This window comes from Hyaena hyaena, unplaced genomic scaffold, assembly GCF_003009895.1.
Source record: "Hyaena hyaena isolate Hyena2069 unplaced genomic scaffold, ASM300989v1 scaffold_217, whole genome shotgun sequence".
Classification (NCBI taxonomy): Eukaryota; Metazoa; Chordata; class Mammalia; order Carnivora; family Hyaenidae; genus Hyaena; species Hyaena hyaena.
This window is the reverse complement of record NW_024080849.1, coordinates 358,021-381,100: the sequence shown is the minus strand read 5'-3', so window position 1 is coordinate 381,100 and position 23,080 is coordinate 358,021. Positions and strand designations below refer to the sequence as shown.

The following is a 23,080-nucleotide window of genomic DNA, read 5'->3' as shown; positions in this document are numbered from 1 at the left end:
TTGTAGCAACTTACTTTATGTTAGACAAAAATGTGATGCAACCCCAACATCCGCTAGGAGAATGAGTATATAAATTACTGAATATTTATATAAGTAATATACAGCAATGGAAAAGACTGAACCATAGTTACATGCAATAAAATGGAGTGTGAGAAGCCAGACACAAAAGCGCACATATATGTAATTCGTCCACATCAACTTCAAACACTGGAAAACTAATCTATGGTGATAGAGATCACAAAAGTGGTACCCTCGTGGAACACTGAATGGGAAGGGACACGAGGAAGCTGGAGATGTTCTACATCTTAATCTGGTGGGCAATCCCATGAGAGAACACATATGTGGAAATTCATCATTGTGTACACACCAGCTTTGTGCACTGTACTGAATTTATACCGTGAAAAGTGTACAAAAAATCAGACCATATATCCCGATTTCATGTCCAACAATAGAGTCACTGTGCCTGTCCCTACAAGCATGCATACTGATCCCCTCTCTAAGGTTCCAGGAGACCTTTCCTCCTCCCATCTGAGAGCTCTTCAGATACTGGCAGACATTGATATTTCAGGCAGGGATGGAAGAGGAGGGATAGGGAATTACTGCATCTGGGAAGTAATCCCCCCCCCCCCATTGGAAGAGGAGTACGAGCTCAGTAAATGTTTATTAATAAATAACAAGAACTGCTGTTTGATATAAACAACACTTACTGCATACTTTACAACAGACGCTGCCACTAACAGGTTTCCATGTTCTTCATTAATCTAAGCCTAGAAAGCTGCTTCATTTTTCGCCCCGTCAAACAGGTGAACAAACAGATTTATGGAGGGTTGGTGAACTTAGTTGCCGAAAGCCTTACAGAAAGGTGGTGAGTACAGATCCCAACCCAGACTGATCTGAATTTAGAAGCTGGACTCTAAACCGCTGGCTATGGAACGAGTGGATGGTGTCCAAGCCCCGCTTGCATGTTATGTAACATACGCGGCATTTCGAGCAGGGCCCAAGCTGTCGCGGTTGCCAGGCTTGGCGACGAATTCCTCGAGGCCCGCAGTCCCACTAACTGCGCACAGGTGGTAACCTCGGCCAGAGAACCAATGGCGCCGGCCCTTCCCCCCGATGGCCTCCAGACAATTTGCTTGGGGAAAAGGGAAGGTTTTCCCTTGGCTCAGAAATCTTTTTTTTTTTTTACTTCAAAACGCACGCCAGAGGTAGGCGCAGGGGTTTCACTCCCCACTCCTGGAGAGAGAACCAACGCGAAAATCTCCAGAAAAGGAAGAGAAAAACAGGCGTGAGAAGGACGGACATGGGAAAAGCCTGGGAGGAAGAGTTATGTGACAGCAGCAGCAGAAAAGGGCAGAGCAGAAAGTAGAAAGACAGTCCCGGTAACTCCGAAGTTAAGGGGGTGTAAACTCAGCCCCAGTCTGTTGCGCCTGCGCAGTGCTACCTCCTTCAGCACCCCGCCCCTTCCCGCCGCCTAAGATTTACTCGTCTCCAGGCAACCATTCACCCGAGGAGCCAATCAGAGGGCAGCTTTCGCCCTGCCCTCGCCGTCAGCGCCCAGGCGGAAGGATCCCGAGGGCTCCGGCTCCGCCCCACCCCGCCCCTCGCTCCCCGGGAAGGGCAGGCTTAGGGGCGGGGGTGGGGGCGGGGGGTGGCCAGCGGGGGCGTGGCCAGGCCTCTATAAGAACGGAGGGGGCGGCGGCAAGCCTGCTCACTCGGTGCCGCTGCTTGGGGGCTGTAGTGACTTCGCCGCTCCTTCTGGGGGCTGCCCACGCCAAGGACCTACCTCTGTCGTCTCCTCTTCAGCCGCCCAGGTGAGTCCCCGGCCCCCTCCCCTAAAGGTGTGAGGAAGGGGCGGCCTCAGAGAGCCGCGCGCTCCGCCTTCGGGGGTCTGTCCTGGCCGAGCTGAGCTCAAGTCTTCCCTGAGCCTGGCGGGGGCGCCGGAGCCGGAGGGGAGTTGCAGACAGGTGCCGGGCCCTCGGTGCTCCCTTCCCCTCCAGTTCCCGCGACGACACACCCCCTACCCCCGCCCCCTGGCGAGGACCGGTCGAGACGCCCCAAGAGGGAGCTACAACTTTCCAGAGACTTCGGTCGGGGCTTGGCAAACTTCGGCCAGTTCCTGCTCCGCGCGTCCCGCGGGCTGCGCGCTGGCCGGCGCGGGCGGGGCGGCCGACGAGAGGCTGACGGGGCCCCGCGGCTCCGGCCCGGTCCGACGGAGCCTCCGCCGCTCCCTCGTCGCCTGCGCTCCCGCGGGCACGCACGCACGCCCCCGCCGCCGGCCCGCCGGGCGCGAATTCGAACGCGGCGGTTTCGGGAGGCGCGGTTGGAGACGCAGCGGTCAGGGGCTAGTCTCGGGCGGGGGAGTGTAGGGGCGCTGCCCCGGCTCCGAGCCCAGCTCCGGGGTTTGAGGCCAGGGCAGAGCTCCCTGAACTTTCCGTGGACTCACCCAGGGCTGTGGATACCGTGAGCGGCAGAGTGGTCCAAGCGAGTGCCTTCTGCGCTGCGCTTCTTCTCCTGGAAACTTCTCGGGAATACGGTGTAGTCTGTGCCCTGCCTGGTTCCTCCCCCTTTTAGGAATGAAAGTTGCTTACCCGTGTAGACTAAAAGCCTGACAGTGAGTTGACTCGGCTGGCTAGCGGTGCGGGCGGGCGGCTGAAAGGCGCGGCCGCCCCGGGAGGCAGCCCCAGATCGCAGAGGTGGGAGGGGAGCCGGAGGAGGGTTGTGAACCTGACCGGTACAGGTTGGGAGGCTGGACCCCTGAACGCAGGTAGGAGAGGAAACAAAACCGCGCTGCCTCCAAGTAAGGGAGGTCTTCTCGGAGAAAAGCCTGGCAAGTTTCTGTGGAGAACTCGCCAGCTCACCCATCCTCCCTAGAGCCAACCGATAAGGCTGCACCCCGCGGGAGGGATCAGCTCTGTCCCCTTCCCTCCTTTTTTGTCTGGAGAAAGGCTTTTGTAGGGCTGGCAAAGTCCTTGTCTTAGGTGGCGACCTGCTGCTTTTTTAAACTTTATTATTTTTTTTTTCTGGAGTTATAGCATGCAAGCAATGGAGTGCTTTAAAAGTGCACTTACTACAGTCAGCGTTTATGCAGACTGTTGTAATCATTTGTATTGTGACGGTTGGTATTCAGGGCATTTGGTAGGTGGGTTAGGAACCTGAACCTCAGGAAATAAGGGAAAAGATTATTAAATCCTTCTAAAGTAGACTCCTGGCTTGGCCCGGCTGCCCTCCAAGGGGGTGGGGGTGGGGAATGAGAGTGGCCATTGTTGGCCACACTAACCTTTCCACGGGAGTAAACTTGGCAAAGAAGCTGGCAAGGAAGCAAGCCAGGCAGCTTGGGGCGGGTGGGGGCGGGGCGGGGCGGGGTCGGAGCGCTTACCAAGAACTGTGCTGCGTCTTAAATCCCCCAAGGTATTTTTGAGGGAGACCCACATGTGAGAGCTGCCATCGAAGGGGGCGGGGTGTGGACTAGAGAATGCTGACTTTTCTCTTCGCTTTCAGGGAAGCGGTCTGAGCTGTGCCCGCAGGGTTCTGTCCTTTGACATTCTTGTTTGTGAAGATGGAAAGCTTAATATCTCTGGAGTCCAGCTTTTACTTGAGATAACTGAAACCTTGTGTCTTAAGGTATACGCATATCTTTAGAGTACATTTATTCTCAATAAGGAGTTTGCAGAAAGAAGGTGTTGGCAGATTGCATCTAATCATTCAGGTAGCTGTGAAAGTTAAAATCATTCACTTAGCCTGAACGTTAAAAACAAAACCAAAACAAAGTTGTTGTTGTTTTTTCTCGACCAGGCGGCCTCCTGGTTACCCAAAACAAAGGTCCCTCGTTTCAGAACGGTGTCTGTCCGTAGAGCTGACCACAGCACTCTGTGTTGAGTTTCTTCCACAGTACCCACCTTGTATCCGGAGATTATGTCGGGGTGCTTCTGAGGGAAACGACTCGGGTCTTGCCTGTTTGTCAGAATGAGTGGGATCCGGTTGAGTACCCATGGTTCTTCCCCCTTGATTTCCTCAGCTGTACTCTGAGTACAGGTCGCTCACCGAGCCCCCCTCCTGAGTTACAGGACCCCTTCCCCCTGCATTTCCCAGTATGCCCCACTTGGCTAGCGTCCCCCAGTGTTCAAGGCCGGGGCAAATTGTGCACATCTCGCACTACCCCTCAAAGAACAGAGAAGTCCACGTACTTCTGAAAGCCCAGAGGACCGCCTAGCACTAAAGATAACTCCGAGCGCACTGTAGTGCCCTTGTTCTCCCAGAGCCCGCGATCTCGGGCACTTTTGCTACAAAGTTAGAAAACGACATGATCTTTTTTTAAACTGCTCAAGTAAGTAGTACCTTGTCTTCATCTTTGAGATGGCGCAGGGGCTCTGAATGGATATGGTACACCTTTAGTGTGTTACCAGTAGTCATGGAAGCCCAAGTCTAGTTTCATGAGTTCAGGTAAACTTGTGTTGTTGTGTTGGGGTTCTTGGTTTCACAACAGACCTGTGTGTGTGTGTGTGTGTGTGTGTGTGTGTGTGTGTGTGTGTGTATTTAGCGGTTAAAGGGAAGTAATACGGAGTCCAAGGTGGTACTTGGATAAAATAAAACATTACTCTGATTAGATAAGGCTCATTGCTTTTTTGTGATGTCCCTGAAATACACAAGAGGATACACAAAAATGCATTCCACCATCTTGGTGTTTTCACTATAGCCTACCGAGTTGGCAGAGCTATATTATGATGAAGCAGCCACCTTTGTGTCTAATGAAGTGTTCATGCGTTTGAAGAAAACACTTGGATGCAGCAGTAGAGCTGATCCCTTATGATGCTTCTAAGACTTCTGGCTTCAAGCCTTTTTATCCTTTTACTGCATGTGTTATGAGGAAGCTTCTCCTTGGAATTTAGATGGTTTGGAGGAGGCATCCTTGTATAACCCAGCGATGTAAGAAAAAGCCTTAGGAATTGTTTAGCATTGGTGGATTTTGTACAGCTGGACCCTGTAGCCCAGCCTAGAACTGTTGGCCGAACTTCTTGGAACAACAGGAGAAAACCCAGTATGAAGGTGTACTTGCTGATTTTTAAGTAACTCTGTGTAGCCTGTGTTTTAGTCGTAGCGCCTTTTGGAGTCTTGGTCCCCAAACTGCGGTTCTCTCTTGGAGCACCATGATTGAGCCCGTAAGTAGGGAAGTGCTCCCCAGGCAGCAGTGTGGGCCAGGTGCTGCAGGGGCTAAGGTGGTGGTGGTGATTTGGGGAGAGGCCTGGGGAGGCACTCTGAAGGGTGCAGGGGAGCTAGGATGGCCTCTGCTCCTCTGTCTTCACCGCAGGCGCGTGGGCCCCAGGAAAGCCCCCTTCCCAGGAAGGTGGGGGTCTGTGCTCACTGCTGAATCGCCAGCACCTAGAGCAGGGCCTGGTGCACGGACGGTGCTCCTGCTGATTGGCTCCAGCGCTCTGCTGGCCTTCGGCTGCCATTCCTCTCAGAGGGGAAGTGTACTTGAGGTAGATATCCTTCTGATGGGCTCAGGTGCCGGAAGCTTTTGGGGTTGGACGCCTCCAGCCTAAAATGCCGAGTGGTGTCTGGGCCTTTTTCTAAATGGTGGCCTCAGTTGGCTGCGCTTAAGCCGAAAGGCAGGGGCTACCAATTGGCCAGCAGCTGAAACCCCTTAAGCCGAGCTCCAGACCTGCCCTCTCCCGGCACTTCCCCTCCTGCCCATCCAGCCCGACACCAGCCTCACATGGCTCGCTCAGCCTTTCTCTCTCCAGCTCGCTAGGCTGCTAGTTCTGCTGATCTTTTCTCTTTCTAACTTTTTGTTTCCCGCTGCCGTCACTGGCCTGGTTCAGGGCCCTGTAGACAGTGACGCCATGAGAGCGATAGCAGGCCTCTCCCCTGGCCGGTGCATACCCCATGCCCCTCGAATAGCACCTGAAGGACTCCCGGGCACTGGCCATCCCTCCCGGATGCCGAGCTCCTTTGCAGGACCTGTACCCTTCTGACCTTCTGTTTATTCTCCGCCTCCGTTGGATGACTCTCCCTAACTGCCCTTCGTTGCCTCACAGAATTCATACTCAAATATTTGAACAAATCAGCGCTACTCCTTCCTCACCACACTGCATTTTCACCCAGCTTTAGACCCTTCTGAGAGCCTCTGAGTTACCCCACCCGAGGGTCCCCATCTCTCATTCCTTGCCTCTTCTGTGCTTTACTGGTTGAACACCAAAAGGCCCATCACTGGCTCTGTATTCACCCTCTGTGGACCCATTTTGAGAAGAAAATTCTCCATGAATCTTGAGCTGCTCTCACCCCCTCACGTTGCCATAGGTCTCTCTCCCCTGGCTTTAGCCCTGCTGAGTGGGAGGAAGACTAATCCTCCCCCTTGCCTGGCTGTCTACACCCTACCCCAAACACCCCCTGTGTATCCCTGACCAGTGCCGGTGGTGGTTGGGAGGTGGGCATCGCGGCCGGCTGACTCTGCACGGGCTTGGCCGGCTGTGGCCCTCCCGTGGAGGAACTGTGAGGTAGCTGCAGCGGGAAGGGGGCAAAGCCAGGAGGAGACGCCAAGTGGACACTAAGAACCTGCCGCGTGTCAGGGCGCCGGCTGGCTTGGCTGGGAGCGAGTGCTCCTGCGGCCTCCGGTGCCCGGGCCTCTCGTGGTCTTTATTCTTCCCTCCCGGCCTCTGAGGCTGCCCTGACCTGTGAGAATGCTCAAGTGTGGGTCCTGGCTGCGTCTATACCTCTTCAGGCCTCAGTCTCTTCGTTGTAACAAGGTCAGTAGGCCAGTGCTGCCCAGTAGAAATAGGAGAGCCACAGTTAAGATTTTAGAAGTCACATCAGAGAGCAAACGTGGGTGAAAAGAATTTTAATAATTTTATTTAACCCATTGTGGCAAGTGGTGGCATCTCTGTATGTAATCTGTGTAAAGCATATAAATGAAATATGTTACTTTTCTCCCCCTTCCTCCTGAGTTCTTGAAATCCAGGGTGTATCTTACATTCCCAGTGTGTCTCAATGTAGTCTTGTCCCATTTCAAGTGCTCAAGAGACACACCAGGCTCGTGGATGCAGTACTGAGCAGCGTAGGTCCACACCAGCTGTCCAGTGTCTCACTCTCCAATTCAGATTCTGCGTGAGGAGCAGGCATGAGTTAGCGACAGCAAGTTCTGGAGGAAGAGTGTGAGTGAGCTAGGTCGCAAGCACCACAAGGGTAGGGGTCTTTGTCTCTTGCTGACCAGCGGGTTGATCGTAAGCTCCTAGAAAGGCGATTGGAACATAGGAGGTGCTCAGCTACTGGAAAGAACGAAAGGAAATGCAGTCATCGTGGCCAGCTTCCCGATAAGCATTCACCCTGTGGGTCAGTCCTGGGACTGAAACACAGGATATCTGACTCCTAGTCCAGTGCTCATTCCTTCATTGTTCGGTTTCTTAGAGAATAATTACAAGGTAATAGAACCTCAGAGAACTGCAGATGAAATCTTCTGACACTGGCAGGGGACCAGGACTCCACCAGTATATCCCATGAAAGTTTATTAATGACTAAGGTTTGCAAATGCGAGAGGAGACAGTTTTCAAATTTGTCTCTGAGCTGCCAAATGACAACAGCATAGGACCCGGGAGAGGCTGGCTCAACGGTCAGCATCCTGGTGGCCACGTTCATGGCCCGCAGAGCCCCACGCGTGGGGGAACCAAACATGAGGTGGCTTGGCTGCGTCGGGCAGTTGGTACAGACATGGGCACCGTCCCGCGGTGTTCTCCTTCACTTGAATGCACCCTCCATCCCCCATGCTGCCCATCCACCTAAACTTCCATTCTTCACACATTGTTAATGTCACAGGGACCCTAGAGCCTGGTGATGTCACACCCAGGCTACTGCCCTGCTCAGACCAGGAGGTCAGGCGTCTGCTACACGGATGGCTCTGTGCCAAACCAAAACCTGGATGGAGGTGTGTGTAATTAGCCTCCTCAGGGGAATGGAAGCCGGCTTACACTTAGACGTGTGTGAATGGGGTGTGTATATGTGTCTCAAGTATGATAAGTGCTGAACTTGAGCTTGTCCCTCCCCTGATAAGGCCCAGGGATGCAAACCGAGGCCCTCCTCCTGGAAACCAGACAGCTGTTGACAGTTCTAAGCTGGAGAGTCAGGTGGGATGCAGCCCTTGGTGGACCCCAGAGGCCAGCGGCCCTTGGACCCTGTGGGCTGTCTGTCAGCTTGGTCATCCTCGTGGTAAACAGCCTCCTGGGGATCCTCCTGTTTTTCCTCAGTGTGGTCAGTCTCTAAAATGGCGGGGCCAGCTCTGGAGACGTTTTTAAATGAGTCAGACCAGCAACCTCTCTGATTTAGAAAGAGGCAATTGGTAGGAGGAAGCGGGGCGCCAAGTTGCAGCAGGGATTATTTCCAGTTCAAGTGGTGTATGTAGTGCTCAGTATTGCTGATGCTTTGGAAAAAGCACGACTTCTATGCTCCGCTGCCGCATAAAGATGTCTGGGTTCTGCCCCTGTGAATGTTTACATCTGTGATGACATCGGGGGAGGGGGGTCCTTTCAGCTCTCCAGCTGTGGTGTCCCGGGTATAACCTCTGGGCTCGAGTTTTGATTCCATCGTGTGCCGTTTTGCAGCCACAGCAGGAGTTCTTCCAGCGTGTTATCTCTCAGCCACACTTGCTTACGCGTCCTGTTTTGAAAGAAGGGGTAGTGCTTTCTGCGTGGAGTCTTCCAGCGGAGGGGGGTGTGTGTGTGTATGTCTGTGGTCAGAGCCCGATCTCTGGCCTCTACCAGGACCATCTGCTGGCACAGATGAGAAGAACTTGTGAGGGCCACCCCCACCCCCAAACTCAAAGCTTGGAGCGAAGCCAGGCAGCACTGGGGGTCTGTGGCCCACCCGTTTCTGTCCAGGGCACCCCCTTTCCTTCTGCTTAGGCAGCACCCCCGTTGCCGTGGGAATCACAACAAATTTTTTGGCTGTAGTACACGTCGGTGTTAAACGGCTAAGAGGGTGCTGATAACCCTGAGAAAAGGGCCTAAGAGGCCCGGCTGAGTGTGGCCAAGCCGAGAGTGAGAACAGACCATCTGCATGATGTGCTGTGTCACTGACTTAGAAATGTCTTCTCATGGGGCGCCTGGGTGGCTTAGTCGGTTGAGCGTCCGACTTTCGCTTAGGTCATGATCTCGCGGTTCGTGGGTTCGAGCCCCGCATCGGGCTCTGTGCTGACTGCCAGCTCAGAGCCTAGGGCCTGTTTTAGTCTGTGACTCCCTCTCTCTCTNCGGTTCGTGGGTTCAAGCCCCGTGTCGGGCTCTGACTGCCAGCTCAGAGCCTAGGGCCTGTTTTAGTCTGTGACTCCCTCTCTCTCTGACCCTCCCTTGCTCCCGCTGTCTCTCTCTCTCTCTCTCTCCTAGAAATAAAAAAAAAAAAAAAAAACAAATGTCTTCTCTGCACAGTTCTGGGGCCCAGGGCAGTTTTGTTAGTTTGTGGGTGTTTGGGCAGCTGTAAAGGTAACTTCTTAGAAAAAGCTAGCACACAATATATTTTATTGTCCTTTTAATAAACAAGGCATTATTTTATCTGGTTCTCTTAGTTTGGGCCGTCTACTGATGCAATCTTATTTTGTGTATGTTTATATTAAGCACAGATGTGCCTCATCGTTATCCAGAATGTGTCCCTGTGGTGGTGAGGGGCTGGAGACAGGGGCTTCCTCAGGCTTCCCCCTGGTCCTTGGAAACTCCTGGCCTTCACCAGACATTCAAGGATTAAGGCAGGATTTCTCTCCAGAAAGCGGCATCTACCTTGACCCTGGTTTTTCTCCTTTCTGCCCACTGATCTGCTGCATTTATCAAGTCCGTGGTCATTCAGAGTGTATTTTGAGGGGATAGGGGTCTCACAGGCCAAACTCTGATTGGGAGATGTGGCAGGTGTGCAGGCTCCAGTTTAGGACGTGTGCGTTTGTTAGTCTGTTCCAGGCTGTTCCGCATTCAGTTCTGTCCCAGCTCCCCGAGGGGTTCCCATCACTTCTTGCGAGCTTACCTACCTTCTCTCTGCAGCTCCAGCTGCATTATCAGTGCCTGGGATCTGAGAAAGTGGCCCTCTTGTCTCAGAGTGTCCTGTTCTGTTGCTTTATCAGCAGATGGGCACTGCTGATCTTCCAGCCAGCAGAGCGCATCCCGCAGCTGTCCCTGACCTCTCTGACAACCACAGCCTCGCAGCAGCCTGGCTGGCCTGGGGGGTTCCCTCCGTGGGAGGACCTGGGCCTTTGCCCCACAGCCATTGCCCCTTTGAAACAAACGCCTCATGATTAGCATTTCAGTCCATAATTACCTTCAACTCTGGTGGCTCTGGCCAGGCTGCCTACCTCCCAAATCCCGGACCGCCTTGCGGGGAGGATCTCTGCACGGACAGCTGTCAGGTAGCTCATGCTCTGAAGGCTTCTGCCTTTGTTCCTAGCACCTGCCGTCTGGCCTGCCCCACTCAGGGGCCATAGCACATGCAGCCAACTTCCTTCCTGCCATCCTGTGAAAACCCTTTACACCTTTCCCTCCTCCCTCTCGTTGCTGTCTCCTTTCCACAGCCACCTGAGTGAGCACCTAGCTTGTCTTCAGAGCCCCACTCTGATCCCAGCACGTGCACCAAGACTACCCACCTCCTAGGAAGCCCCCCACTGCCACTTGTGCCACTTCCCGGCAAGACGTCTGTGGACAGTTAACACTTGGCATGACCTCTCTGTTGTAAAGTAGGGATAATAGCATCTCCCTTGTAGTGTTGGGGTACACATCAGATGAGTTGATCCCGATAAAGCTGGATCAGATAGAGTTTGGTGGTTCACATTAGGGCACCTTGTCACATGTGGTGTCCCCTGGCTGAGGCCCTCTCTATGTGAAGAGGCCCTGGAGGGCTGTGCACCTGCTAGTCCCTGCCAGGAGCTTCTGAGGAAGGAGGGAGTGGTTTCTGGGTGGGTAGGGCTAACATAAGATGTTTAGGTTAGGAAACAGCTGATGCACATCCTCATTGAGAAATAGGATTTCCCACGCTACAGCCAATGAATTGCCTTCTCTGGTGCCTCTCTGAAGGACACCTCTAAACCACCTTGGCATCCTTGAAGATGAACACCGACCCTGTCCCTTTGCTCAACTGCAGTCTGCTCTAAAGCAGGCAATGAAGGGTGATGGAGTCAAGCTTTGCTCTTTTCAGGGTATATGGTGGACATAAGGTGTCACGGTCCTTTTTTGGATAGGACTAATACCGTCTCTATTTTAGAAGAGGCCACTGTAGTCGAGCAAGTACTGGTCACCCCAGTGTACCCATGGCCTTGTAGCATGAGCCTGCTGCCCTCTCCCCACCTCCCACCCTGCCAGCAGCTGAGCGAACTTGGTGGGAGCTGTGGCCGGTTCCAAGAGTTCGAACATTAGCTCTGCAATTGAGGAGCTGGGGTCAATTGACTTCATCTTTTCTAATCCTTATTCCTTAATCTGTGTGCAAGGGACATTTGTACCTTCCTCAGAGTGCTCGTGAGGCTTCCCTGGGCACGGGTGTGCAGTGGTTCTACTGAGCACCTTTGTTTTTGCACACACATCTGCACCCTTGTTTTCTAGGGGAAAGAAAGGCCCAGGGGTTGTTGTTCTCATTAACTTGGGTTGCTGAAAGTTTTGGTGAGATAGAACATTCTGGTGGGTATTGCTGTCCTCTTTCACTTCTGCTTAAACGCTAGGTTTTTATTTGCAGTGAAGTAGTTTCCTTTTCCTTCGAGCCCTCTGTTGGACACTGGAGGGGGAAGATGCCTGCTACAGGTGCATGGGTCCCCTCTCAGCCAGGAGCTGAGGACAGCAGGTGTCTTTGTTCCACACACACCTCCAGTAGTCTGTCACCACCAGGCTTGGTCCACTGCCCATGGCTGAATCTCTTACCTCGAGCTGGAAAGCATTACTAGGAAGGTCCAGGCTTTGGAGGTAACATCCAGTAACAGTGAAAGGAAATGTGGTCATCAAAGGAGTGTCGAAATGTGTTTCAGGTCCTTTCGTGTTCTGCCTTCCCCCCCACCCCCAGCAGGGTCAGAGGAAGAGGGTGTTGCTCAGCGCTCTCTGGAGTGGGTGGGAGGGCTGAGTGCCTCCATTCACACCTCAGCATTTCCATGAAACCTTTGGGACACTACCTTCTAGAGCTTTCAGGTTAAGTATCATAGACCGAGACTTAACTAGACACTGTCTTTAACTTCATAGACATACATCCCCACGTGTACCGGGAACTCTCCAGACAGTGTCCACATCTAATACCATGCATAAATAGGACTCAGTGGTGATTTGTAAGCCCTTGACCATAAGACCCAGAAGTGTTACACCTGCTCTTCTCCAGCTTGTCTGCCTGCTTGGCCTGCTTGTGCATCTTGAGGCCCCTCATGCTTTCGTAGCCTCCGTCGCTCTTATTTCTGGGATCTAGATAAGCTATAAAACAGGACTAGAAATAGCTTTCTCTCTCTCTCTCTTTTTTATTTTCTCTTCAGTTAGGGCCTAATCTTAAGTTTTCAGATCAACCTGCCTTTGAGGGCCTCTGTCCCAGGCCGTGGGAAACAAGGGTAAATTAGACATGAACTTGTCCTTAGGGAGCTTGGTATAATCTTTGGGCTTAGTTGGTCTCACCTTTTGCTGTCATTTCTGCAAACGTGCCGCCTTTCAGTGTGCACATAGCCAGATGATAGAAGAGAAAGGAACTCAGGGCACCTGAATAGGTGGTCATCACGAGTCCCACTTTCTAGAACATTAAGTACTTTGAACCGAGTAGACAGTGGCCATCCTCACTTGTAAAAAGATTCCCGAATTTCCAAATTCGTGAGAAATCCTGGTTCCCACCTCGTGCAATTTCCACTGTGCAAGATACAATGAACCTGCTTCTCAGGCAGTGAAAGGAAAAATCAAACAGTTTGAATTTACCAGGCTTCAGACTGATTCCCCACCCCCACACACCCCTAGTCATTATTCTGCTAATTCTGCTACATAGAATCAGTCTTGAACCTGGGCCTTTCGTGAGTTCGGAATGTGTGTTTCATGTGATTCTTTTATTTTTTATTTTATTTTATTTTTTTTATTTTAATGTTTTTCATTTATTTCTAGGAGAGAGAGACAGCGTGAGCAGGGGAGGGTCAGAGAGAGAAGGAGTCACAGAATCTGAAACAGGCTCCAGGCTCTGAGCTGGCAGTCAGCACAGAGCCCGATATGGGGCTCGAACCCACGAACCGCGAGATCATGACCTAAGCGAAAGTCGGACGCTTAACCGACTAAGCCACCCAGGCGCCCCTCATGTGATTCTTTTAAATGTGGATCATATCAGTGTTGATTTCAAGTGGTTAGTTAAAACTCAAACTGTTACAGTAAGCTCTGGTGTGTTATCTAAGCCCTCAGGGCCTGAGACTTGGATTTATTCTAGTATTGCCGGTGTTTGTTGAAGTCACTAAAAAATATACTTTGGATATTTGAAAGTGTTTGGTTGGGTAAGAGAAAACAAAGAATTCCTTTGTAATAGTCAGCAATAACTTCTCATTTGGGGCTCTTCTAATAAGCGAAGCACCAGATATGAACCTGGCCCAAATTTGGGCCTTCGATAGCTTGGGCTCCTCTGTATCTGAGCCGTGACCACTGGAAGAATTAAGAACTGCACCATGGATTTGTCATTTATTGTGTTCCACAAAATGCTTCTATATGGACTCTTTTTTTCTGAAAGTCCACTCCACCATTGACATGGGTGCCAGAAGAAGCTGGCATGGAAGATGCCAGCCTTAGAGGCCTGGAGAAGTGCCAATTCCTTATATTAAGGGTCTTGTAACCATAGCCAGGAGCCCACAGACCAGCATCAGCAGGGTCGCCGTACTGTGTTTGAAATGCGGAATAGCGATCGTACAAAACTGCAAAAGAGCACTGTGGGTAACAAACCTAGACTGGCACGAGGTGAGGTGGCTTATCCAGTATTTTGGAAGTCTGGAGGGTTTTTGACACACCACGGACCTCTGCGTTTAAACAGTAGAGAAGTAGAAACTTGACTAAAAGCCATTCTAGGAGAAAAAACAGTCCCTCCTCCCCTGCTCACACCCTAGAAGTCAACATTTAAGGCTCAGAGGGGAAGGTCTTTGAGTATTTGATGGGGGCCCATGGACACAGAGGTGGTGGGGAGTGGTGGGAAAGGACCGGAAGGAATCGAATCAGGTAGCACATGAGTTAGAAGGCTCATGGGGGAAAGATTTTAGGAAATGGCTCGTGAGATTTTAACGACTTTCAACTAGTACATGTATAGGCTCTAAATTTGAAAAGGATTAAGTAAGTTTTCTTTGTCCCGTCCTCAGTCTAGAGATGGTGGTTGCTGCAGGCTGAACTACCTGTGTTTCCTTCCAGAGATCTGTATAATTGTACACGTGTGGGCTTGTGCTTTCACACACAGCGTTGGTTTTCTCTGAATAAATCTTGACCAGCAGTTCACAATCATACAGATCAAACCATTCTTTGGACCACTTCCACGTAGTGTATGCTGTTGTACACGTGCACTACATCATTTAACATTCCGCTGAGGACTCTAGCTTTATAAATAATTCCCCAGCATCCTTGTGCAGCCTTGCAGGCACACCCGCAGGATAAAATCAAAAGAGCCTAGAAGTAGAGTTGGTATGAAGGGTACGTCCACTTACAACAGTACAGCCACCCTGTTCTTCAGAGAGAACCCACGGGCAGTGTGCTCAAAGGTGTCTGCTGCTTGATCTCTGCTAACCTGACTGGGAAGGATGACCCATGGAAGGTTTAGCACGCCCATCCCTTAAGTTAAGGGTGACTGTGTGAGGCATCAGAGTTCATGTCCTTTGCCCCTTCTTCTGTCAGGGTGCCAGTCTTCCTGATTTGCAGGAGCTCATCCTTCATTAATGAAATGAGTCCTTTGCCTCCCACTGCAAATCTCTCCCTAGCCTGGTCTTCTAACGCCTTTGTGGTGCCATGTAGATATTTTTCTACATATCAAATTTTTGTGACTTTACGTGACTGTAGAAAGGACTGCCTACTTTGTCCATGTGTGTAAATCCATGTTTCCCTAAAACCCTTAGGGTTTTGTTCTCTTATACTTAAGTCTACTTCGTCCTTCTAGATCTTAGTTCAGCACAAGACAGGGAGCCACTTTATTTATTTTTTAGAATCTAGATAACTATGCACTTGTCTAGACATTTTCTCTCTCCTTTTTCTCTCTCCTTTATCATATGCTGAATCCCCTTATGTGTTAGATTTTATTTCTAGATTTTAAAAATTCTGTTCCATCAGTTTATCTTTTTATTCCAATGCCACGTTGTTTCGATTATTGTGGCTTTGTAATATCTCTAATGGGGCTAGTAGGTACATTGTTCTTGTTTCTCATAACCCTTCTGACCCTTCCTGCCCCTCCTCCCATGTGAACCCTACAAATTTGCAATCTAAAACAGATTCTAACTGAACCGGGTTTAGAGATTTAAAAATCTATGAGAAGTCTCCCCTTCTCTCCCCAGTGCCTTTCTGGAGGAGGGATGATGGCTCCCTTCAGAGTCTCACTGGTTTTAACTATTCCTCCTGTAAGAACCACTGTTTTAAAGGTGGCAATAGTCTTGCCTTTAATTTAGAAACCTTTTGTTCCCCCAAAACTCCTTTAAAAAGGGGGGGGAGGGCATGAGTCAAAAGTCATTCCTATAGTTATTTTCCTCTGCAGCCTTTTCGAGGTTCTTCTCAGAGGTGTTCGTACAGTAAATTGTTCCTTCTCTTCCAAGTACTGACTCAACTGCCACCCCTCTGTCTCTGGGACTTCTGCTACCTTGTAAACATGAGACTCGGAAGCACAATAACAGGTGAGACACAAGGTAGAGCAAAGTGTGTTTTCATCGGTAGGTCAGCATACCCATCACAAAGTTGTGTTACCAGGTCACAGGTGGTTTAGCAGTGGCTCCAAGCAAAGCTAGAGCCGTGCCTTTCTGCAGGCACCCGGACTGACCTATGCAGCACCCTGTGTGGTAGGCACAGTGTACCGGATGCTGATCACTGAGGGGCCACAAAGAACCAAATGTATGGAGAACACATTAAAAAGGTGTCCCAAATCTGACTTGAAGCCAAATGCTGGCCACCATAACCACTGAGTATTTCATCACAAATATTTCTCGTTATCCTTAACCTAGGAGCACTTGGGTAGAGTGATCTAGGTAGCCTAGGGCTTTTTAACACTGTCCAAACAGGTTTGAAGGGAAACTTTCATCTGCCTGTTGGCAAGTATTGTCCTGTAGCAGGTGCAAGAGCGCTCATCCCCGATGGGTCTTCCTAGAGCCTGCTCAGGTCACGTGGCCACCCCTCCTCTTGCCAGCCAAGCAGATCGACCCCTTCACCTAAAGCCTGTGCTGTAGCTTGAGTGGTACATGATGGCCAGACTGGACAACTTGCTAGGTCTTGGCTGCGTGCCACCTTCTGCTCCTAAATCCCCAGCCCAGGGCCCTTGTTGCCTTTTGAACTCTTTATTTTTTTTTAAATTTTTAAAAGTTTTATTTCTGTGAGAGAGAGAGACAGCATGAGCAGGGGAGGATCAGAGAGAGAGGGAGGTACAGAATCCGAAGCAGGTTCTAGGCTCTGAGCTGGCTGTCAGCACAGAACCCGACGCGGGGCTCGAACTGACAAACCATGAGATCATGACCTGAGCTGAAATCGGACACTTAACTGACTGAGCCACCCAGGCGCCCCACCTTTCTGAACTCTTCTGTGGCCTTCTTGTCCTCCCCAATCAAGGGGCACTCCTTTCTTCTGCCCGTATGTTCCATTTTCTTTCTACCACATACTGCCTTCTCTTGCTGTGTTGTTTGCACCCACCTTCTTCGTGGCCAGCTCCTGGGCAGCTGGTCTCAGTGTGTCCAGTGGCATTCCCCCAAAAGTGAGTGACAACCACCCCATTGATCTGAGCAATTGTAGAAGGTGGAGATTCCTGGCACGGCACAAGGCTAAAAATCCACCCATGTTGGAACCCCAGGACCGTGCGTGGCGGGTATGCATTCAAAAGCAGTGGTCTCCAAACCATAAAACTTCAGAAGTCACTGGGAGGGTTTCACGTGTGCCCCTCAGGTCAGGAAGGCGGTGGGGACAGGAAAACTGCTCTCACTGAGGTCCGAGGATAGCACCTTGACATTTTGTTTCTGCCCCTGTATCTGTCTAGCTAATATTTGACCCGTGTGGATCCCCAGGCACCTTGACTCTGAATACAGCAGTATTTGTTTTTACGTTAGGATTTCCGGGGATCTGTCATGTTTTATTTTCCGAAACGTGTAACTTGGTCGAAGATTACTCTGGTAACTGTGGTTCTCTCAAGTGAAGTGGGATGTGTTTCTCCTGGGACTGAGCGCTGACTTCATTCTCCTTAGGTAGCTTCCAGGTACGCAGTCTCAAAATCCGGTCAAAAGCTCACACTGCCCTGAGGGGGTGTCCCACACACAGGGGGCCCCTTTGCTGACAGGGCCGTTTGTCACAACGCTGACCCCAGCCTTTGTTGCCAGGACCTTTGTCATTCGGACTGCGCCTCGGTGTCCTACTCTGGATTACCGAGGTGCCATTCTAGGGTAGACTGCTCCCGTAAGTGAAAAGGGCCTGGGGTTCTTGCTCACAAGGTGTCTGTGTAGGTGGGTCCGGCGGCACTGATCTAACTTCCTTTCCCTGGTGTGGAGGCAGCCTGGAGGCGAGTCGTCCCCTCTCATGGAGTGCGGGAAGTCTTTCTTTGTGGGGTCTTGTGTTTGAGGTGTGGGGGTTGTAGCTTATTTATTAGCCAGTTCAAGGTGTAGTTAGTCATGCAAAAGCAGGCGAGGTCATTCTATAAAAAAAAAAAAAAAAAGAAAGCAAAAAAGTGAGGAAGATGAGCAGATCCTGTAAGCCCTCTACTGAGTCACCTTGTGTTTAGGGTGCTTTGTTTAACGAGTTTGTCCGCTTGCCTTCACACAAGCCACCCTCCCGCAGACAAGCCAGCCAGCCCCATGGCAAATGGAATTCTGAGGCATCCAGGGCGGGGAGAGGGTAGGTGTCGGTGTGCTCTGTCCCCAGTTGCGCAGGCAGCCCTCTCACATGGTGCTTAATCCTCGCCAACCCCCAGCAGGTGCCAGTTGTCGCTGTCACACGGGAAAGCGTTCAGAGATCAACCAGCACCTTCTCGGAGTCCCTCGGGCTGCGGGGCTGTGTACGAGTGAATCCTAACTCTGTGTCTCACTCCCTCGCTTTTCAGTTTCCCTGCAAGAACACCCCCCGAGATGGCAGAGGAGAGCAGCAGTGCCAGGGATTGCCTGTCCTTCAGCGTGCTCAGCTGGGATCAGGTCAGCCGGCTGCACGAGGTCCTGACCGAGGTCGTACCCGTCCATGGGCGAGGCAACTTTCCAACCTTGGAGATAACCCTGAAGGACATCGTCCAGACCGTGCGCAGCCGGCTGGAGGAGGCAGGCATCCGAGTGCAGGATGTCCGGCTGAACGGCTCCGCGGCTGGCCACGTCTTGGTCAAAGACAACGGCCTGGGTTGCAAAGACCTGGACCTCATCTTTCACGTGGCTCTTCCCACCGAGGCGGAATTTCAGCTGGTCAGAGATGTGGTGCTGTGTTCCCTCCTGAACTTCTTGCCCGAGGGTGTGAACAAGCTCAAGATCAGTCCAGTCACCCTGAAGGAGGCGTACGTCCAGAAACTGGTGAAGGTCTGCACGGACACCGACCGCTGGAGCCTCATCTCCCTCTCCAACAAGAACGGGAGGAACGTGGAGCTGAAGTTCGTCGACTCCATCCGGCGCCAGTTCGAGTTTAGCGTGGACTCTTTCCAGATCATCTTGGACTCATTGCTCTTTTTCTATGACTGCTCCAGTAGCCCCATATCTGAGCACCTCCACCCCACGGTGATCGGGGAGAGTGTGTACGGGGACTTCGAGGAAGCCTTTGACCACCTGCAGAACAGACTAATTGCCACCAAGAACCCCGAAGAGATCCGGGGCGGGGGGCTGCTCAAGTACAGCAACCTCCTGGTGCGGGACTTCCGGCCCACAGACCAGGAAGAAATCAAGACTCTAGAGCGTTACATGTGCTCCAGGTTTTTCATCGACTTCCCGGACATCCTGGAACAGCAGAGGAAGCTGGAGACCTACCTGCAAAACCACTTTGCCGAGGAAGAGAGGAGCAAGTACGACTACCTCATGATCCTCCGCAGGGTCGTGAACGAGAGCACCGTGTGCCTCATGGGGCACGAGCGGAGGCAGACCCTGAACCTCATCTCCCTCCTGGCCTTGCGCGTGCTGGCCGAACAAAACATCATCCCCAACGCCACCAACGTCACCTGCTACTACCAGCCAGCCCCCTACGTCAGTGACGGCAACTTCAACAACTACTACGTTGCCCACACCCCTGTTGCCTACAGCCAGCCGTACCCTACCTGGCTGCCCTGTAACTAGCCTCGAGACCTGAGGGTTTCCACCGTGGGGACCCCAGTAGGGCAAGGGCTCTCAGGTAGGGGAGCCTCCTCCTAGATGTAGGTGTTTGGCTTTTAAAGGGGAACTCAGCTCTGATTCTGCTTGTTTCTTTGTGCACCCATTGGAATGGGTCTACAGGATGTCATGAGCCAGTCCTGAAGGGACCCGTTATTCCAGTGCCACCTTGGAAAGCGCCCCAGGAAGTGGGGCCCATCCACATCTTTCAGAGAGAGACACACACACGTTCCTGTCCCAAACATCCGCATGGGGAGATTTGAGCTCCATGTGCCGATGGAGTCTGGGGCAGTTCCTGGGTAGTGTCTCTCACTCAGGCTAGAGTTGGCTCTGTCGGCCCTCACTTGGGGTGCTCCGCTGTTACATGGAAGTTGAGGTTCTAGTCAATTTTCTTGTACCAATTTTAGCCAGGCAGAAAATGGTGGGTGTGAGCGTGGTCTCGTGGCTACATTTTTGTGTTCGGGGGACCCAGTTGCATATGTTTATTCCCTTTTAGCAGAGCTGAGGATTTCCTTTCATCAGTGAACCAGAGCTGGTAGCTGGAGAATTGAGATCTAGTTGAAAGTGGTTTATGGTTTAGATGCTGTGTTCTCATGAGGCTTTGTGAGATATTGCTGAGGAAAAAAAGAAAAAGAAAAAAAAAAAAGACCTTTGCTTGAAATGTAACTTGAAAATGAAATAAAATGTGGAACATAATGTTAAAGGAGAATTGGGGCAGGGGCGGGGCGGGGCTGGTTGTAAATAGGAAACATGAATGTTCAATTTTTTTTTCCTTAAGGAATTCTTACTGAATGACACTTCCCCCTCCCTTCCTCAGCAGCTTATCACTTTCGCATTGCTCTTCCCAAGACGAAGGACTGTCCAGAGTCCTTGCAGTAACTGACATGAGGGTCTTCCCGGGTTTTACTCGGAAACCTCTTTTGGTCACATTCCAAGGCTGACCAGCCGTTTTCTGGAGTACCTTAGCTGATGATTTGTTTGTTTGTTTGTTTTTGTTCTTTCTTCAAAAAAAAAAAAAAGTGATTTCCCTCTCCAGGCTTTTTTGGACAGCAAACGAATTCAGGAATTTCAGTGGGGCTGAATGACCTGTGGAGTGACCCACCGTTATGGGCAAGAGGGCTCTGGCTGAAACACTGCTTTGAACCCTTGCCTGTGTCCCCACGGTGTGCGCAAGGTGGAGGCTTCGTGCCCAGGGGCTGCCAGGGCACCTTGCCGTCTGATTAATTCTGCTGTGTTCCGGGGAAGAACGGGGTCAGCGAAGAAGGGTCTTCCTTATTCTGGTGGATTTGACCGTACTTGTCTCTGGTCTGCACTTCAGAAGGAAAACAGTGTTAGTCTGCAGGCTAAAGCTCAGTAGATGGGAGAGCGCTGGGCTACTGCCATCCGCAGTGGCTTTGAAAGTCTCAGAGCTCTTAGCAAGCATCCCTCTAGAGCACGGAGGGCAGAGGGACTCAGTACCACCAGCCAGCTTGGCTTATAAAGTGATTTCATCAAATCCACACTCCTGGTTTTTTCCTTTCTTGCGCGGCCATGGAAATCCCCAGCCCTGAGTGATGGCTTCCCTTCCTCCTTGCTTTAAGTGATGAAGTTACTTACAGCTTAGCGGAAACCAGTGGTTTACCTTTTTCTGAAGATGGTATTTTCAGGGTTGTTGGGGTTTTTTTTTTTTCCTTTTTGGAATGTGACGTTTTGGTCCTCTTAAAAGCAGATCGGTCATGACTGAGCCCCGAGGTTTAGCTGGAATCCATGTTGTCCGACACCAGGTGAATAGAAGCCACTTCTGTGGGTGACCAGTTCCTGTTTCCCTGGGAATTACAGCTACTTTGGAATTCACTGGCTTGGAGTCGAGGCCAGTTCTACGCTGAGGGGGGAAGGAGGGCCGCATGCTTCTGGGTTAAAGGGGGGGGGGGTTAACGAAGAGTGAATCCCAGCTTTAAAAATGACATGTTCCTTCGTGACATTAAAAGGCTGCCATTGTGGTCAGATGGCAACGTCTTTGCACACAAGTGACAGATCTGTTTAACCAGAGCTGTGAGATGTGAGGAAGCCATGGACATAAGCACCTGCTAACATGAGTCAGTATTGCTCCTACTAGAAGGCTTGACGGTCAGGGTGACAAGGTTCCAGACAGACATAGGATCAGAGAACCACATCAAGTAATTAAATTTCCCGTTTGCCCTTGGAGTTCTAGTTCTTCCGGCTTCTTCTTCTTTTTTTTTTTTTTTCTTCTATCCGATACTAGTCCTCCTCTGAGGAGGAAGGAAAGCCCAGAAATTGCTAGAAGTTCCCAGCCCCCACCCCCCCTACCCCCGGTTCTCTACCCCCATTGCATGATGACCATCTCGGGACAGTCTACTTACCTGAAGTTCTTGGTCAGCCCAGGCGTTTTTGGAGTTTGAGAGGAGACACATGTTCTAGAACCATCAGGGTAGAAAGCTGCCCCGACCAAAGCTGCACTTCTAAAACACCGCCCTGGTCCACTGGTGTCTCTCTGCCTGCTCTACAAGCCCTTTGCCGGCCTCAGAATAGACCAGGTAACCTTGAATGTCAGGTGTTTGCAGAGTCCGGCTGAAACTGCCTTTCATGCTGCTCACACCAGCACCAGGTTCCCTGAAGTGGTACAGAGGCCAGTGGTTCCTCTTTTCTCGTGTGTGTTGAGTAACATGAAACTTGGCGGTGGCCAGGGGCACTAAAGTTCAAGTACAGATTCTAATATAAATTGAAGCAGCCTCTCTCGCTTCGGGACTCCAAAGTGCTTTCCTGCAAGGACGCAGCTTGTTTTCCTGGCTTGCTGCTTGGAATCCGTCTGAGCAGCGGCAAGATGAGAACAGCACCATTCTGCCTTGTGCTGGCACAAAGGCACGGGGTCTAAACTCCTGGCCTCGGGCTTCATCCTCACCCTTAAGTTTCACTCTGGCAAGAAGACATGACTTCTCACTCCACTTCAACCCCGAAGCTAAGCTCTCGGTCACGAACACCTTCAGATCAGGGTTCCTGCTCACTGCATGTGGGCTGTGTCATGGCCCGCACTTGGGAGCACCTGGTGGTCGGGGAGAGTCCGGCAGGGAAGCTGCTGCATCCTTGCTCTGTGCTAACAGATGTGGTTTGGCGGTTAAGTGCCCCTGCCCCACCCGGTTTGATATTCCCCCTCACCCCCCTGGGATTTGAGTCACTGTGAGCTGTGCGTGAACCCATTTTTTGTGGTGACCCGTTAAGGATCCAGTTGTGGGTGCCCTGAACCTGCTTGTCCTTGATTCAGCCTCCCTGCGAGCACCAGCTGCTCACCTTCCTGGGAGCCCCGCTTTGTTAACTTTGAGAAAGGATGCCACCGGAAGCAACTTCCTGACTTCAGGGGTCCCTCCTTTCCAGTTAACTTGGGGCCCTGGTGCCTTGTTTTAAGACGCACCTTGATTCTGAGCTCAAATGTAGCGATGGTTTATCCACGTGCGGGAAGAGACCCTGCAGCTCACTGGGGCATCCTTTCCTGGGCCTCTGACAGAGGCGTACACTAGGGAGAGCCCTTCGGTGGGGTCCTCTGCAGTCAGGAACTTCCGTCTGCCAGGGTTAGATCCGGATCTAACTGGCTTTAACTGGCAGAGACCAGAATGTCACAGCTGGTTTTGGAACCTATTCCAGTTTAGCCAATCGCACTCA

The 23,080-nt window shown here is 51.5% G+C and overlaps 1 protein-coding gene across 3 annotated transcripts; it reads left to right on the top strand.

Annotated features, from left to right (window-relative positions):
- Window positions 1-1,692: 1,692 nt before the first annotated feature.
- On the top strand, window positions 1,693-21,610 carry TENT5C (terminal nucleotidyltransferase 5C). Of its 3 annotated transcripts, none has more exons than XR_005530310.1 (3): window positions 1,727-1,811; window positions 18,193-19,448; window positions 20,463-21,610. XR_005530310.1 is itself a non-coding variant. In XM_039242731.1 (3 exons), the coding sequence occupies exon 3, from the start codon at window positions 18,218-18,220 to the stop codon at window positions 19,391-19,393; it is 1,176 nt and encodes a 391-aa protein (XP_039098662.1). In that variant the 5' UTR covers window positions 2,370-2,611; window positions 3,499-3,621; window positions 18,193-18,217; the 3' UTR covers window positions 19,394-21,610. The 3 variants fall into 3 exon arrangements, 2 of the variants coding, with proteins under 2 accessions (XP_039098664.1, XP_039098662.1); XM_039242731.1 differs by lacking the exon at window positions 1,727-1,811 and adding exons at window positions 2,370-2,611; window positions 3,499-3,621 and having other exon boundaries at window positions 18,193-21,610; XM_039242733.1 differs by having other exon boundaries at window positions 1,693-1,811; window positions 18,193-21,610.
- The last annotated feature ends 1,470 nt before the right edge of the window (window positions 21,611-23,080 follow it).